This window comes from Myotis brandtii, unplaced genomic scaffold (assembly GCF_000412655.1).
Source record: "Myotis brandtii unplaced genomic scaffold, ASM41265v1 scaffold363, whole genome shotgun sequence".
Lineage (NCBI taxonomy): Eukaryota > Metazoa > Chordata > Mammalia > Chiroptera > Vespertilionidae > Myotis > Myotis brandtii.
Genome location: NW_005363938.1, coordinates 2251941 through 2268672, shown reverse-complemented (window position 1 = coordinate 2268672; position 16732 = coordinate 2251941). Strand labels below are relative to the sequence as shown.

Genomic DNA, 16732 nt, shown 5'->3' with positions numbered 1-16732 from the left:
CCCCCCCCCCCCCCCCCACCATCGCAGTAGATGAAAGGCAGACAGCCAGAGGAGCGCTAACAGGTTTTTGATCAGGAAGCAATCACACCACTGAATTCTGCTGAAGAACTTCATGCTTACCGTAATTACCCGGTGGTGGGGGAGGGCCCGTTCAATGTGATCATTGCCTTCTGCCTTGAGCTGCACGTGATACACACATCCTGGCTGCAAACAAACCCAGGCCGTCACTTCTCTAGAAAGTGGCTCGTCACATGCAACCTGATCTGAGCCTGCTCTGACTGCAGGTCCGCACCAGGACCGCAGCTTTCCTGCCTCACTCATTTCAGCTCCCAGTCTGCACCTGTCAACCTAATAGTGTGGCGAAGGCCGGGGGTGGGGCGGGAACCGGGTGGAGGGGGGCAATAGGGGAAAACGGGGGACATCTGTAATATTCTCAACAATAAAGATTTAAAAAAAAAAACACACATCCTGATGAAGAAACATTTACCTGACATTCTGCAATTCCTCAATCCCCATTCAGTTTCTTTTACCCAAGGAAACTTAAATGTGGTTTCTTATTTCAAAACTGCAAATATAATGCACTCCCAGTCTGACAAAGTTCTTCCCTGCTGTCCGCCCCTCCCCTCTGCTTGTATAGTACATCGAGTGATACCTGGAATGACACTCCCAAATGCTTACTGTGGATATCATTTCTGGGAAGTGGAATTTCAGGTTTTTCCCTTTAAAAAAAAATTTCTTCTTTATACTTTTAATTCTATTACTTACATTTATAAGCATATAGCATGTTTACCAAAAAGTCAGCATTCTAAGAAAAAAACCCACCTTTTTTTGGACACTGATCACATGAAAGATGTGTATACACTTACTCAGAAAATTTTGTCAGATAGCAATAATTTGGTCAAAGAAAGCCAGCACATGATGGCAATTTTCCAATAGATGGAAGTAAATTGCCTTGATTAAATGACATTTTATGTTTGTTTTTGACACTGCTGCATGGGTTAGTGGCAACTCTGATAAAGAGAGATATGAGTTCAAAGGAGAATTTCTAGGAAGACTGCAAACTAGATAAATTCAGCTTAAAAGCAAGGCTTTCATAGCACAAATGAACCCATTGTCAAAAAAATTCTGAGTCACTTTTTCCTTACACACTTATTTAAAAAAAAGATAGGTATCTTTTCTCTGGCTTCCAACCTGACTTCCAGGTACCCCAATATCTGAGAATGGGGGTGCCCTGGACATTGGACATGAGTATTCTTGTCTTTGGGGAAGAACAGCAGTGCCTCAATGTATCTAAGTAAACTGGCGAAGTGATTTGCATCTCAGCTCACGTGATTTGGGCTAACATTAGTTTGTTGCTGAGATACGTGAGGCCATCTCTGGGGTTAAGAATATAGTTTGTGAGTCTGAAAGGCTGGGGACCCAACTCCAAATCCAAGCAGCCCAGTCCAGTGGGTGCCATCTAACCCACACACTCTGTGACTCCTACAGTTTACACTCAGCGTCTGCTGAATGAGCATGGGAATGAATGAACAAATAAAAACTGAGAAAAAAAGTGCCATAAATCCTAAACCAAATGTTGCTACTTAGCAGCCAAAAGGACAAATAAGATGGTTGTCTGGCTCACACAAAGAAGTTACGGGTGTGTTGTTTTTTTTAATTAATTGTTTACATAGAAAAGTCAGGAATGTTCACATGAAATCTGAATTTCTGACTTCTCTTTTAAAAATTCAAACTCTGTGGCTGCCCTCAGTCTGTCTTCCACATGGCCATAACGAGCTAGAGCTGGGATGTAGCTTCTCCCTTTACATGGGCCACGCCCTCTCCAGTTCCCCAGTCCTCTTCACTCCCTACTCTACACCCAGCCTCCTTCAGCCATTTGCACCTCTCTATGGGCCCCACAGGCCTTTGATTTGAGAGCCCTGGCCTAAGACATAACCACCCAATTCTAGGCAAAACCCCCAATTCTATACCAAACCCATGGGTTTCCAAATTTACTTCGATACAAAACCCCAAACCAATATGTTAGCTAGTTAAAAGGAAAGATGTGTCAGTTAAGAAAAAACTTGAGAGGGTTCCAGAACCATACCCACCTCCCCAGCCCTCTGGCCTGGCCCAATCCTATCAATTTTGGAGGTTCTACAAGATACCTCCAAACACTGTATGAAAAATCCCCTAATAAAACATGCTCAAAGTCTCACCAGCAGTCCACGTAATCTGAACTTCCCCTCTTCATCCGTCACAGTGTCCTCCCCATAAATACTACAGTCGCTCTGTCCCACCGCCTCCACGGCAACCCCCTGCTCCGGCTCTCCGTTTAAAGAAGAAACTGTGCCATAGCAACTAGAGTGACAAGAGAAGACAAGGAACGTGATATTCCTGTGATTTTCTGAAGCACACAAAGAAGCTCAAAGTGTCCTGCATTTACCAACAATTTACAGTGCAAACAGCTCAATGGAGAATTGTGCTCTAAGGCCACAGGCCTTCAGACCTCACTGTGTCACCTGCCAATCCAGCCAGGATACCGTCAGTATCTCTTCTCATACATCTTAAGGGACACTCCATAAAATTGTAAACTAAAAAGGCTAAGCTTTATTTTATTCCATTTTATTTTTATTAGGATTTATTCTAAATAGCAAAGTATTCAATGAAAGGAAAATAAATCATTTTCTCTTTTATTTCATTGTTGAAAACTGCCCCATTTTTCTGAACCCACTGTTTCTGATTAATCAATGTTCATTTCAAGTGCTTTTTTAAGTGTATATAAATACCTTTGTGTGTGTGTGTGTAAATACACACACACACACACACACACACACACACACGTATTTGCAAAAAACCATCACTGGAAGTATTTAAAAACACCGGAAAACTGAGGTAGCTGGGAGACAAGAATAGAAGGAAAATTTTACATTGTGTACTCTTTTCAACATTTTGATGTTTTACTCAAGTGAATGCATTCCTCCTTTAAAAATTTTAAAGCAACCAGATAGGCTCTCACAGGCCAATTTCAAAATAGGAACTTTGTGGCTGAACCACTAGTTTGAAATATTAAAAGGAAAGGGTGGCAATCAAAAGTCTTGGACCCATATGCCATGTCCCTTGGCTCCCAAATTTAGTCCATGTGATGGCTGGAATGAGCGTCCAGATGATGGCAGTTTGAGGGTGATCCCACAGCCAGGCCTGGATGAGAGGGAAGTGGGCAGGGGTTGCTCACCTGTAGGCCGTGCGGTAACCGGTGATGGTGATCTTTAAGTTCTGCCCTTCCTGCACCTCAATCATTTGGGAGGATGGCTCAAACCGGAATTCTTTCATCATGGGCTTGAAGTAATACTGGCCAGGGCTCTGCCAAAAGACAACCACAACTGAGCCTCTGGGCCGGGCTTAAAAGGGGGCGACTAAGTCATGATGGACCAGAACTATGCCACAAGAGCCCAGGGCTTCCTGGACAGACAGAAATGGTACCACTAACTCTACCATAAACAGTTATGGTAACGGCAATTACAGTTCTAACAACAGCAGCTGTCATTACCATGTGCCTTCAGTAACTGTGAAGGTAGCAGTCCTTTGCATTTTAGGAATGAAGAAACTGGGGCTCAGAGGTCAAGTAACCTGCCCAAGATGACACAGCAAGTAAGGAGCAGAGGGAAGATTTGAACCCGGGTATGCATCACCACACAGCGTATGACCTTTCGGATACACCTCACTGCCTGCTTGTGACACCCCTGTAACAATCACTTTATTCCCAGGACTGACAAGATGGCCAATTCACGCATACTTCCTAAGTCCCCACCAGCCAAGGGCTCAGGCTACATCTGGAATGAAAAATTGGTGCTATCTTCACAGCATGGGGAGTGCACTTTGCAGAAGAAACACAAGCTAACTGCTGAATAAGACTCGGCATTATAAACAACGGGATCCTTGGTAAAACAAAGGGCTGCCCAAGACAGGAATCGCTGTGGCCAGGGTCATTAATTACACTGTCTTTGTGACAGCTGGGTGACCAGAAAACAAGAAGTGTGCGCAGAAGGGAACATGAATCAGCCGCATTAAACTCTAATAAGAGCAATACTCTAATTACATTTGCTCCCCTGAGAAACTTCAAACACTCCACGCTGGTGTTGTTCTCACGTTGTCCAGCAGTATGTAAGTCACACACTGCAACCCTGCTTCCTCGTGTGGAAGACAGGCAGGCGCTAAGTTACAGGACATCTTACCAGGTTTGAGAAAGTCAGGATGCCATTGTCCTGAGTCAAGAGGTTGGAACGAAACACTCCTCCACTGAGGGACAGGAGGACCCCAGGGAGGGGCTGGTCGTCTTCAGCTTTTATCTGGGGGCGAGAAAGGAACCACAGCAAGGTGAACCCATAGTAACCATGCAGACAAGAGTTCACAAGTCAAGAGGCAATTCTTATGGGTTGTTTCTCTTTTGTTGTTATTTGTTGGGGGAACAGAATGTCTGTTCCTCGTCCCCAGGGGTAACGGATGTTAATAGCTTGGTGTGTACTCCTCAGGAACTATTTCGATGCCCACACAAAGCTTATAAACATTATGGCTATTGTTGACGGACTGGCAAGTTTACTGGGGGAGGGGGTTTGAGACAAAAATGGCATGCTTGCCCTGGCCGGTTTTTGCTCAGTGATTATTACAGCATCAGCCAACGGAATGAAGGGTTGTGGGTTCGATACCTCGGTTGCAGGTTCTCCAGCCCGGTGGCGGGGAGGGGAGAAGGAAGTGTGGGGAGGGGGGGAGGGTGTGTGGGAGGCAACCAATCAATGCGTCTCTCTCACATCGATGTTTCTCTCTCTCTCCCCATGCTTCCTCCCTTCCATCTCTCTCACCCTCCCTTCCATTTTCTCTAGAAATCAATGGAAAAAATATCCTCAGGTGAGGATTAAAAGAAAAATGGCATGCTTACACACTATACGTGCTTTCTGCCCTCAACCTCAGACCCTGCCTTTCCTCTTCTACCAGCCCAGAGATCTGCCTCACTGCTTAACAGTGGAATAGCATTCAGATGCAGAGGCCAGTAAACTGCCTTGTGGTGGAAAAGGAGAGACAATCTAAAGATTCCCCGAACATGCTTATCTTTGTGCACTTAGGTTTTTCTCTTTTCTTGAATAATCCATTCCTAGGACTAGAATTGTTGGGTATGTGCACTTTAAATTCAGAAAGATACCACCAAATTGAACTCTCAAGTGGCTATAGCCATGCATGCTCCATAAATCATCCATGCATGGAAAAATACACGCTCTCCAAAACATGGATATGGTCCTAATTATTGCAAATCTAACCCAAAACCCAGTGCTTCGATGGTAACTTCCTTTGCATTTCCTCAGTCACTACCAAAATTGAGCATTTCTTCTATGTTTATTATTCACTTGTATTACTTCTGTGAATTGCCTTTTCGTATCCTTTGTTCTCTCTATTGAGTTTTTTCTTATCAATTTAAGAAGTTCTTTGTAAACTGGGGATATTATTTATGGTATAAATATTTCTTCCCAGTTTGAATATCTTTCAATTTAGTTTAAGATGTAATCTGCAATACAGAATTTTCATTTTTTATGTGAGATGATCTGCCGTTCTTTTCCTTCGTCCTCCATGTTGAAAATATTCCTACTCGGACATCTCACAGCATCTCCCTCCCAAGAAGGACGGAGGGAAGAGAGAAAGACATCAAACACCACTGCAGGAGCACCCTGCGTCCTCTGACACAGAACAGCGGAGGGGGAAAGCTTGGAACACTTCCAAACAAGTTTAAGTCACAGATCTCCAAATTATGCTGAGTGAAAAAAACCAGACAAAGAGGCCACCCTGTATGATTCCATTTGTATAAAACTCTAGAAGCTGCAAACTAATTCACATGACAGAAAGCAGATCAGATCAGTGGGGTGGGATGGGAGGGATGGATTACCAAGTGGTACAAGGAAACTTTGAGGGGTGTTTGGTGGTGTTTTCATGGGTGTGTTCTTATGTTGAGACTATGTTGACAATATATCATATTATACACTTTATGTGCAGTACATTGTATGTCAATTATACCTCAATAAAACTGCTTTTTAAAAACATACAGTGTTACCTCAAAGCTTACGCCTGCCAAGGCATACGCTTTAAAATCTCCTATGGTTCCTTCCACCGCAGTCAGGACGTAGCCCTCCTTCTGTGAGGACACGGTGTATTCCAGGTCACTGTGCAGGGGCCCGACACTGAAGAAAGAGAGCAATGCAGAGACGGCCTCGCCTCACCACAGGAAATCCCGGCTCCCCAGCTGGCCCCAAGCAAATGTTTCCTAATCCCGGCTTACCTGTAGGCACCTTTGTCATCGGTAAAGACTGTGATGAGGGGTGAACTTGCCCCCTTTTCACTGATGACAATCTCGACTCCTTCCAACTCTGGGTGGATCTGGCCTTCCAGGAATAAGCCTGCTTTCCCGTGGATCTCGATCAGCTTCCCTGGGCAGCTTTCTGAAAGGGAAGAGGTGAACAGAAGAATACGACGGAGCTACAGAGGACGGGAGCCTTCTGGTGGGGAACTTCCCAATAAGAAGGGCCTAAAACTGAGGTATCTGAAGCTAACCTCCAAATGAGGTTGTTTAATGTTCCAGAAACTTCAATAAGGAAAAGTGGCCCAAGCCTCTCTCCATCCTGGAAAGGCCTTATTTAACTGCCAACAACGTTAACAGGTAAACCTAACGCAGGCCGAAGTTTCACGACTCCTCTCTCTCGGTTCTCACCAGCCCACCAGGGAGAGATGCCTTTACAGCAGATAAGAGTTGCGCTGCTTGACCTCAGAGGTCTCAACACGGAAGGCCACCCCAGACAGGTTGCCCATGGAAAGGCAGGCTCTTCAAACTCTACTTCCAAACACAAGCCACATAAATGCCTGGTATTGAATGAACCCATGATGCTATAAAAAACTATCAGTAGCCAAAAGGCAATACTCAGTAAGCAATTACTTCCTAATCCTATATAATAAAAGGCTAATATGCAAATTGACCGAATGGTGGAATGACCGGTCGCTATGATGCGCACTGACCACCAGGGGGCAGATGCTCAGCCAGAAGCTGGGCTCCCAGCTGGTGAGCGCAGCGGTCAGCAGTGCTAAGAACACCTTGGGAGATGTCCAACTGCCAGCTTAGGCCCGCTCCCCACAGGGTCCTGGACTGCGAGAGGGTACAGGCCAGGCTGAGGGACCCCCTCCACCCACTCAGTGTACAAATGACATGCACTGGGCCTCTAGTTACCAATAAAGAAGGGCCCTAAACAGCACGAACAGTTCAGACACAGGATTAACTAATGTTCCACAACTGATGATTTTGCTTTTCACGGACCTCTGCTGTCAACCTGGTAATGTCAAGAAAAACCAAGTCCTGTTCCAAAAAAGATCTCCCCTTTCTGAGAGCAAAAGTTACTCTTACTGATTTCATTCACTCACTCATTCCTTCATCAAATAGTAACATCTATGTGCCTTACAAAGATGCTCTCTCCAACACAGAATAAATGTTTCAATGCAGCAAGGAAACAACTGCCAAGGTGTGTCACTGGCTCACTGAGGTGACATCTACCTCCACTGACGGTGGCTTCCATGGAAGGGGGATAAAAGAGCAGCTCTTTAGACGAGGGTGTGACAGTGATTTTCTCTCCAGACCTGAAATAATAAAAAGACTTCAATTTGGCTGGCTCTGTCCCTCCATTAGGAAGACTATCAGAACAGAGGACACTGCAGAGAAAGCCCAGGAGAGCTTACCGGGCCCAGTAAGAGAAGTCGTAGGAGAAGGGGCCTTGCAACTCATCCACCATCTCTTGGACAGGGGGCTTGGTGCTTCCTTCTCCACCTTCCTCATTGCCCTTCTTCTCCCGCTCCTGCCTGCGGCTCTCAATCTCAGCCAACTGCTGCTCCCTCCGCAGCTCCTGCACAGACTTCAGGGGGCCTAAGACTAAGGCGGGTTCACTGTCAATGGAAGACCTGGAGGAAAGGAAGGAGCAGCCCATAGGTAACAAAACTAAACACCTGATAGAACCACACATGGCACAATATTCTCCTGATTTGAATATACTAATAGTTTTTTTTTTAAATAAAGACTGGCCCAGACAATGTGGCTCAGTGGTTGAGCATTGACGCATGAACCAAGAGGTTATGGGCTTGATTCCCAGTAGGGGGCGTGCAGGAGAAAGCTGATCAATGTTTCTCTCTCATAGATGCTTCTATCTCTCTATTCCTCTCCCTTCTGCTCTCTAAAAATCAATAAAAACATATTAAAAATAAAGTAAGGCTGAATTTCTGTGCGATGGTAGTAGTATTTGGTAGATCTGGGCTGGAATGAGATACCATTGACTTGATGGCTGGATGAAACCATGGCAGATTTTCCAAAGACATGAGTTCTACCCAGGCTGCCATCCTCTGCCTTTCATTCAACCCATATTAAGAACATCCTCTGCCAGAGAACCAGGCACTGGATACAGTCATTCAACAAGACAGGCAATATTCCCTAACCCTGGCGAATCCTCACTCTAGTGGGAAGAGGCAGGAAAAGGAAAAATGATGTCACATGACAAGTACAATGAAAAAAATAAAGCAGTGTGGAAGGAGACAGTGCTGGGAGCATGGGGGTGCTATTTTTAGGGAGTGAGCCAAGGCCTTTCGGATCAAATAATCCTGAAGGAAGGGAGAAAGTGGGCCATGTGGCTCTCTGGGTGAGGAGTGTCTCAAGCAAGGAGAGGACAAGTGCAAAGTCCTGGGAGTCTTGGATGGGGAGCTCAAGGGACAGCAAGGAGACCAAGGTAACCTGGGGAAAGGGCCCCAGGGAAGAGTCCTTGGGTTGGGGGAGGGGGAGAACCCTGCGGGGACTGGGGCTTCACAGACCTTCGGACCAAGGTAACCTGGGGAAAGGGCCCCAGGGAAGAGTTCTTGGGTCAGGGGAGGGGGAGGGGGAGGGGGAGAGCCCTGCGGGGACTGGGGCTTCACAGACCTTCCATTTCATTCTGAGTGGAATGGAAAAGCCCCTGGAGTTTGAAGTAGAGAAATCAAATGATCTCTGGTATTAAAGGATCACTCTGGCTTAACATGGCCTGGCCCCTACCAGCTTAACTCTCCTGAATGTCCCCAACGCCAACAAGTTCAAATTCAAAGTGCTTATGGCACTTGTAATCTTTCAGCTCTGTGTCTGGTTCTTGGACTATCTGCCTCCCCCATGAGTCTAGGGCAGGAGCTGTGGCCTACGACCAGTCACACCGAAGACTCTCAACAAACACTTTCGGAAAGGATGGATGGGTGAAAAGGCGGTGGACAAAAAGATTGAGATATAGCTGGAAAGGCAACTTCAACTAACGTAAGGACAGAGAAAGGTACTCAGATTTCCATTGCCAAAACTTTCAAAATGAAAGTTGCCAAAACTTTCATTTCTCAAGAAAACTGGGGTTCAAGAAAACTGGGGTGTCACCTCACCACATGCAAAAATTTCTCTCAAAGGTCACATTCACATGAACCTGACCCTCAGGGAGGCATAGCCTTTCATATCCTTTCTCTCTCGTGACCTTTCCTACATAAGGTACTATCTCTATTTTCCAAGCCCTTGAGAGAAGGTCTAAGAAAAATAGGCAATATTTTTGAATTTGCTAAAACACTTGAAATACAATGAATAAACCAGAGACTTTTTCCCCCTAGCAAAGAAAGGAAGTATAAAGAGTTCAAACAGAAATTTAAGGCACTGAAACGAGCTGTCAGAAGGCTCTTCCTCATCCCAAGTTAATTCGTGAATCATAAATGGAAAGGATCAAGGCTGCTGCTAATTTATGGCTATGTCACATCAGTATGAGAGAGAAGGCCATTTGTATATACACCTAGAGATAAGAAATCAAAAATAGTTTTCAGAGAGTCTATTAGAGAAGCCCCCAGGCCTCACCCACCAGCCTCCCTTGCTCAGCCCACCACAAAACACTAGTCTTACTTGATAGTCACAGTGACATCCATCACTTTGTCAGTGGTGATAGTTCCAAGGACATGGTGGCGAATGGCTGTCAACGTCAAGATACTGGGTGAAGACCTATAAATCACAGAAGTGGAAATAAAACACAGGCAATATCACCTAGTCATTCTCAAGGGATCACAAACAACACCCTTTATGGGCCACCTTCCTGACCCTGAAATATACTACATGAAATTGCTCTTAGTTTAGGCCAAAATAACTTCTGAAATACATATATCGGGGTTTTAAAGAATAAACGATTTCTCCACTCCAAAACTTTACACTCGAATCCCCAGTGACATCCACAAGCCTTTGTAAAAGTGGAGAAATGGTGGGCTAGAGCTTGAGAAATTCCTATCAGTGAGGGCTGGAGGAAGAGTTAACAAAGATTATCTTTAATCCATTTCGAAACCACAGCCTTCCATCTTTGGTTTACAGAATTCTTGGGAAAGAGTCCTTATCTCCACTTTCTCAATAATTTACCCAAGTATTATGCTAAGTGAAATACATCAGACAGAGAAAGACAAACACCATATGAGTTCACCTATATGTGGAATCTAAAAAACAAAATAAACAAAAACCAAACAGGAATAGACTCATAAATACAGAGATCAAACTGAGGGTAGTGAGAGGGGAAAAGGGGGTGGGAATTGGGTGAAAAAAGGAAGAAGGGATTCAGAAGTACAAATTGGCAGTTACAACAGATACGAAAAATACAGCATAGAGAATATAGTCAATAATACTGTAATAATTAGCCTGGTCAGCGTGGCTCAGTGGTAGAGTGTCGACCTATGAACCAGGAGGTCACGGTTGGATTCCCAGTCAGGACACATGCCTGGGTTGTGGGCTCGATCCCCAGTGTGGGGCGTGCAGGAGGCAGCCAATCAATGATTCTTTCTCATCATTGATGTTTCTCTCTCTCCCTCTCCCTTCCTCTCTGAAATCAATAAAAATATACTTAAAAAATATATAGTAATAATTATATATAGTACCAGGTGGGTATAAGACTTACTGGGGGGGATCATTCCATATATAGTAATAATTATATATAGTACCAGGTGGGTACAAGACTTACTGGGGGGATCACTCCATAAATTATATAAATGTCTAACTACTATGCTGTATACCTGAAAATGTCTAACTACTATGCTGTACACCTGAAACTAATAATATTGAATGTCAACTGTAATTGGAAAATAAAAATGCTTTAATTTTAAAAAAAGAAAATAATGTTAATTTCCCCAAGCACCTTAAAATCCTTATCTAGAAACTTTTTAATGCCTAACCTTAACCTCTTCCAGAAAAACTACAAAAAATTCCTTTTGTTCTCAGAAATGACTAAAGAAGAGACACACACTCATTCTCTATGGAAGTCACGCAAACACAGAGAGCAGAGAAGCCCCAGCTTACGTGTCATAGGTATAGAACGCTTGCTCAAACCGGTGGCAGGAGCGTGGGGTCACCTTGTACACACCTGCAACCAGGGAAGCAAAAAGCATTTTCAGAGAAGGGCATCTGCTACGCTAAGCAATTCCAACATTTGAAATCCAAAGGCACCACCTCAGTTGAAGACCCACAATATACGATGGCATCTTACCCATGACCCAAACCAGTTAATGGCCTACTGACAAGCTCAGGATGTTCCTTTCTATAACTTAACAATGCACAGTAGTTTAATCCACACAGACCCAGCTAACAGATATGTGCACAGGAAGGAACAGGAAGGGCATTACTACAGCAACTAAGACGGAGAATTTTCTACTTAACAGATTCTGTTAAAAATTCAAAAGATAACCACAGCCTGAGCTCCTTCCCATAAATATTCCTAAACAGGGCATGGGGCAGGGGAAGGCCCAGAAAATTATGAACCAATCACAGAAAACACTCTCATGCCGGAAGTTTATGAGGGTAACACTCAAATAGGGGCATATGGCATCATTTGCCAGAGAAATATAGTCAATTTCAGAAAGGAGAAAAGTCTAACAATGTATTCCCACCAAATGGTCATTAACCCACATTTCTGCAGTATAATCTACAAAAACTGACATTAGTTCAAACCACCTCTGCTGTGTGCATCACACAGTGTAAGCCCCAGTGCAGCTCCTAGTAGAAAGAAATTAGGTTTCTCTGTTCATTTTATTTGCTCTTTCATTTGACAAATATTAATGCACCAGCACCTACTACAAGCCAGGTATTGTGCTAGGTACTGGTACATAGCAGGAAACAGATAAGGCCCCTGCAATCAGGGGCTTACCGTCTACAGAGGGAGGCATCTGACATCTATTGCAGACCAGTTATGAGCTAAGTGCAGTAAAGGAAAGAACTGAATGCTGTGAGCAGCAACATGACAGGGAGATATAAATGACAGAGAGCCCTCTCACCCCTGGAAAGTAATACCTGAACCAAGAAGTGACAGTGGGAAGGCACAGCTAGTTGAAGAGTGGAATGTGAGGACAGGGAGAGCACTTAAGCAAGAACACCTAAATCAAGGGCTTGCTAGGTGCTTCCCCAACAGCTGTCCTTCCTTCCTTGACACCAGACCCAGGCTATGTTTACGGTGGCAATGTGTCCAGCCTCAGCAACATAGCCAACTGTCCCCGCCTCCCTTGCAGCTATAAGTGACCATGTGACACGGTTCTGGCTGATAAGACATAAAGGAAGTTTACTGGAGGAGGAGGCATGGAAAATGTTTGCCTGTCCCTCTCCTGGTCTTTCTGCCTTAACCATAACAAGATGGCAGCCATCTTGAAAACACAAGGGCAAAGGCTAAAAGAATCCTAAAGACACCAACCCTAAGCTCTACCAGCCACCAAACCCATGCTTATAGCCACAGCTGCTAGACTTTGTTATCAAGCCAAACTAAGCCCCACATCTTGATGGCACTATTGTACAGATTCTGTTACTTGCAGCCAAAGGCATCCTAACTGAAACACATAAGGACAGAGTGCCTGGAGCAGAGAGAAGGGCAGGCAGGCTGGATTATATGGGAGCTCAAGGTCTGGTTAAGGACTTTGTATTTCACCTTGAGAACCAAGAGAAGTCACTGAATCATTCTTTAGAAAAATGCAAAATAAAACCACGAGATACTACTTTATACCTAGCAGGATGGCTATAGTCAAAAAGACAGACAGTAAGTAATTTTGGTGTAGATGTGAAAAAACAGGAACCCTCATGCATTGCTGGCGGGAATATCTAATGGTACATACAGCCTCTTTGGAAAACAATTTGGTAATTTCTTAAAAAAATTAAACATAAATTTACCATATGATCCAGCAATTCTATTCCTAAGCATTTATCATCCCAAAATGAAAACAGATGTTCACACAAAGGTACACAAATATTCATAGCAACATTATTCATAATAGCCCCAAACTGGAAATATTCACCAACTTAGGTATCTACCAAGTAGTGAATGGATACACAAAATGTGAAATTGTATCCTTCACAATGGAATACTATCTATATTAATAAAAGGGTAATATGCTTATTAGACCAGACATCTTCTGGACGACCTTCCGGACGTCCTTCTGGACAAAGCCATGGTGGCGGGGCCGAGGCAGAGTTGGTTAGGGGCGATCAGGCCAGCAGGGGAGAGCAGTTAGGGGGATCAGGCCGGCAGGGGAGAGCAGTTAGGGGGATCAGGCTGGCAGGCAGGTGAGTGGCTAGGAGCCAGCATCCCGAATTGCGAGAGAAGTCCTGGATTGGAGAGGGTGCAGGGTGGGCTGAGGGACTCCTCCCTCCCATGTACAAATTTCGTGCACCGGACCTCTAGTTTAACAATAAAAAGGAATAAACTATAAGTACCTGCTACAATATGGAATCCAAAACATTACAATGAACTTCAAAAACATTATGCTAAGTGAAAGGAGCCAGACAAAATTGTATGATTCTCAATTATATGAACTGTCCAAAAAAAAGGCAAATCCATAAAGACAAAAAATTGATTAATGCCTGGAGAGGAAATTCACTATAAACATGTATGAAGGATATTACTAGGTGATGAAAATGTTCTACAGTGGGTTATAGTGATGGTTGTTCAACTTGGTAAAATTGCTAAAAATGGTTGTATTGTATGTTTTAAATGGGTGAATTTTATGGTCTGCAAATTGCATCTCAAAGTTGTTAAAAGAGAGAGAAGCCACCAAAGTATTTTAAGCACAGTGGGAGATGATCCAATTTTTATTGACCAATAGTATATTTTTATAGTTGAAAGGGTCTAATCACTTTGTTATACACCTGAAACTAATCTAATATTACATGTCGTCCGGCTGGCGTGGCTCAGTGGTTGAGCATCAAATTATGAATCAGGAGGTCACGGTTCAATTCTCAGTCAGGGCACATGCGCGCGTTGTGGGCTCAATCCCCAGTGTGGGGTGTGCAGGAGGCAATGATTCTCTCTCATCATTGATGCTTCCATCTCTCTCTCCCTCCCCCTTCCTCTCTGAAATCAATAAAAATATATTTAAAATAATAATAACAATAATACTACATATCTACTGTAATTGAAAAGTAAATTCAAAAAAAAAAGTGAAAGGGCCCAGTGGTCTACTCAACTGAAACCCAAGAGACTTGCCAGGCCCCAGCTCTAATTCTTTGGGTAAAAACACTACTCCTTGCAGAGGAAAGAGATAGAAAAACAAGAGTACACTGACCACAGCCAAAATTGATAGCTTGATGCAAATAGAACTGAGGTGGGAAGAAATGCCTTTAAAACCATCCTCTGGTGCCTCTCTGTTTCCCTAGCACGTAGCACATCAATCCTCCCAGACTCACCAGGCTTGGACAGGCAGAAGCGGTTGACTCCTTTGGAGAGGTTATAAATCCCCACATTCTCAGGTCCATTTCCATCCTGATAAAACTCCTAAGGGACCAAAGCCAATACAATGACTTACCGGGGGAGATGGAGACACAAGATGATTAATAATATTTCTGTTTCAGAACCAGTCATCTGTTTTGCCCATTAATCATTTGAGCAGTTGGGTGCCACAGGAAAATTAAAAACCTTCAAAAACTTCCAACAAAAACGTGCTCTTTTTCATTTGGTCGACTAACATTTATTGAGCACCTGCTTTGTGATAGGCCCAGAGCTGGGCTTTGGTTGTTGACAAGGCTCCTGTTCTCAAGTGGTTTACATTCTAACATAGGTAGACAGAAAATCAATGTGGTCAACAAAGGAATTAGAGGACTTCACTTAGTAAGTAATAGAGCTATAAGGAAAATCAACAGGGATCTGAATATAGAGTGATCCCTGTCGGTGTCTTTAGCTTGTTGGTCTCAGGGCAGGCCTCTCCTGAGTAGGAAACATTGCGGCTGCAGCCTGAATGATGAGAATAAGCAAGTGCAAACATTTCTGGAGAAGACATAGCATTCCAAGCAGAGGGAAGAGCATGTGTAAAGGCCCAGAGAAGGGAGCGAGCTTACTGTGGATTGGGAGAAGGCCTGTGTGCTGAGGCTGAGTGAGCAAGGTAGAAAGTGGTAGGAGGTAAGATGGGAGTTGGGGGTGGGCCTTGTTGGCCATCATTAAGGAATGTGGATCTTATTCTAAGGGAAACAGAAATGTAATGGAGGATTGAAGGGAAGGAATGGCTTCCAAATGTCTATCACTTATTCTCAACTGGTTTCCTAAATGTCTATCACTTATTCACCATTTTCAATTCCTCAGCATCTAACATAGCAGTCACTTAATTGCTATTTGCCTCGGTTTCTCTACTGGCACCTGACAATGACATTTACCAATGCTTCAAATCAAAAAATTATATAAAATTCATAAATGGACCTCTATAGGTCTGCACAATGTTTCCTTTCCAGAAATCCATCTGGTATACTACCTATCAGGCCAGGGAGACCACATCAACAAGAGAATAAGATCCTGTCTAACAGTTCTGTCCTCTGAACCAAAATAAATATACCAGAGAAACGCAGTCAGCTGCACCTGTTAATAATAGCGGTATATACCAAGGAAATTTTAAATGCATTAAAGCTTTACTTAAACCTCCCTATAACCCTGAGAAGTGGATATTATGATCTCAGTTTTAGAGGAGAAAAATGAGGCTCAGAAACATTAAATGAAGTTGCCCAAGGCTACACAACCACTGTGCTTTGCACTACATGAATGACTCCCCCAAATCATCAGTTAGAATTTAATGTGAGGCCAGGAAGTGACCCAAATAAAGGCATCTTCCACTGAGGTATTTTAAATGCTTCCTGATGAAGCTTTCCATATTAGGTGGCTGAGTGGAGGGGCAGAAAAGGAAATCTGACTAGACTATGGTTATAATCTTCTTGGCATACTAGTCCTTCTTGCTCTCCAAAGGCACGTGCCCTTCCAAATAAGAGAATCCTCAGAAGCCATACATACCAGAGTGATGGCATGAGAAAGGGAACATCTCAGCATATAGCCCGTCTGCCTAAACTCAATCGCTGACACGTCGTCTTCCAGAACCTCCACCTCCAGACTCTTGTTCTTCCAGCACCAATCTTCATGCATGATGCTTACTGGAAAAGCACACAACACAAAGAGACACATGGGCATAGAGCACACCACTCCTGGAATACCACTGGAAAAAATTATAATGAATTCACTAATTATTTAAAAATGTGTGTATACATATACACACTTTAAATATGCATACATACATATGTATATACATACATATCAACAAACATAACACACACACACAAATAGCAATGCTTAGAAGTAACTACTAAAGAAAAATTGAAACCAATGGCCATTAAAATCACCAAGACAGAAATTCAATTGTGTTTAAACAT

General features: G+C 43.6%; 1 protein-coding gene across 1 annotated transcript in view; it reads right to left on the bottom strand.

Moving 5' to 3' along the window:
• The window catches only part of NOMO2 (NODAL modulator 2), a gene marked incomplete at its 5' end in the record, with an annotated part of 50504 nt that overhangs the window by 7243 nt on the left and 26529 nt on the right, over positions 1-16732 (bottom strand). Inside the window, 12 exons of the mRNA XM_005872054.1 lie at positions 121-204; positions 2199-2340; positions 3215-3342; positions 4215-4328; positions 6077-6203; positions 6302-6461; positions 7562-7644; positions 7744-7962; positions 9944-10039; positions 11372-11435; positions 14735-14822; positions 16320-16456. Of these exons, the coding sequence (XP_005872116.1) occupies positions 121-204; positions 2199-2340; positions 3215-3342; positions 4215-4328; positions 6077-6203; positions 6302-6461; positions 7562-7644; positions 7744-7962; positions 9944-10039; positions 11372-11435; positions 14735-14822; positions 16320-16456 (1442 nt within the window). The remainder of the gene's footprint in view (positions 1-120; positions 205-2198; positions 2341-3214; positions 3343-4214; positions 4329-6076; positions 6204-6301; positions 6462-7561; positions 7645-7743; positions 7963-9943; positions 10040-11371; positions 11436-14734; positions 14823-16319; positions 16457-16732) is intronic.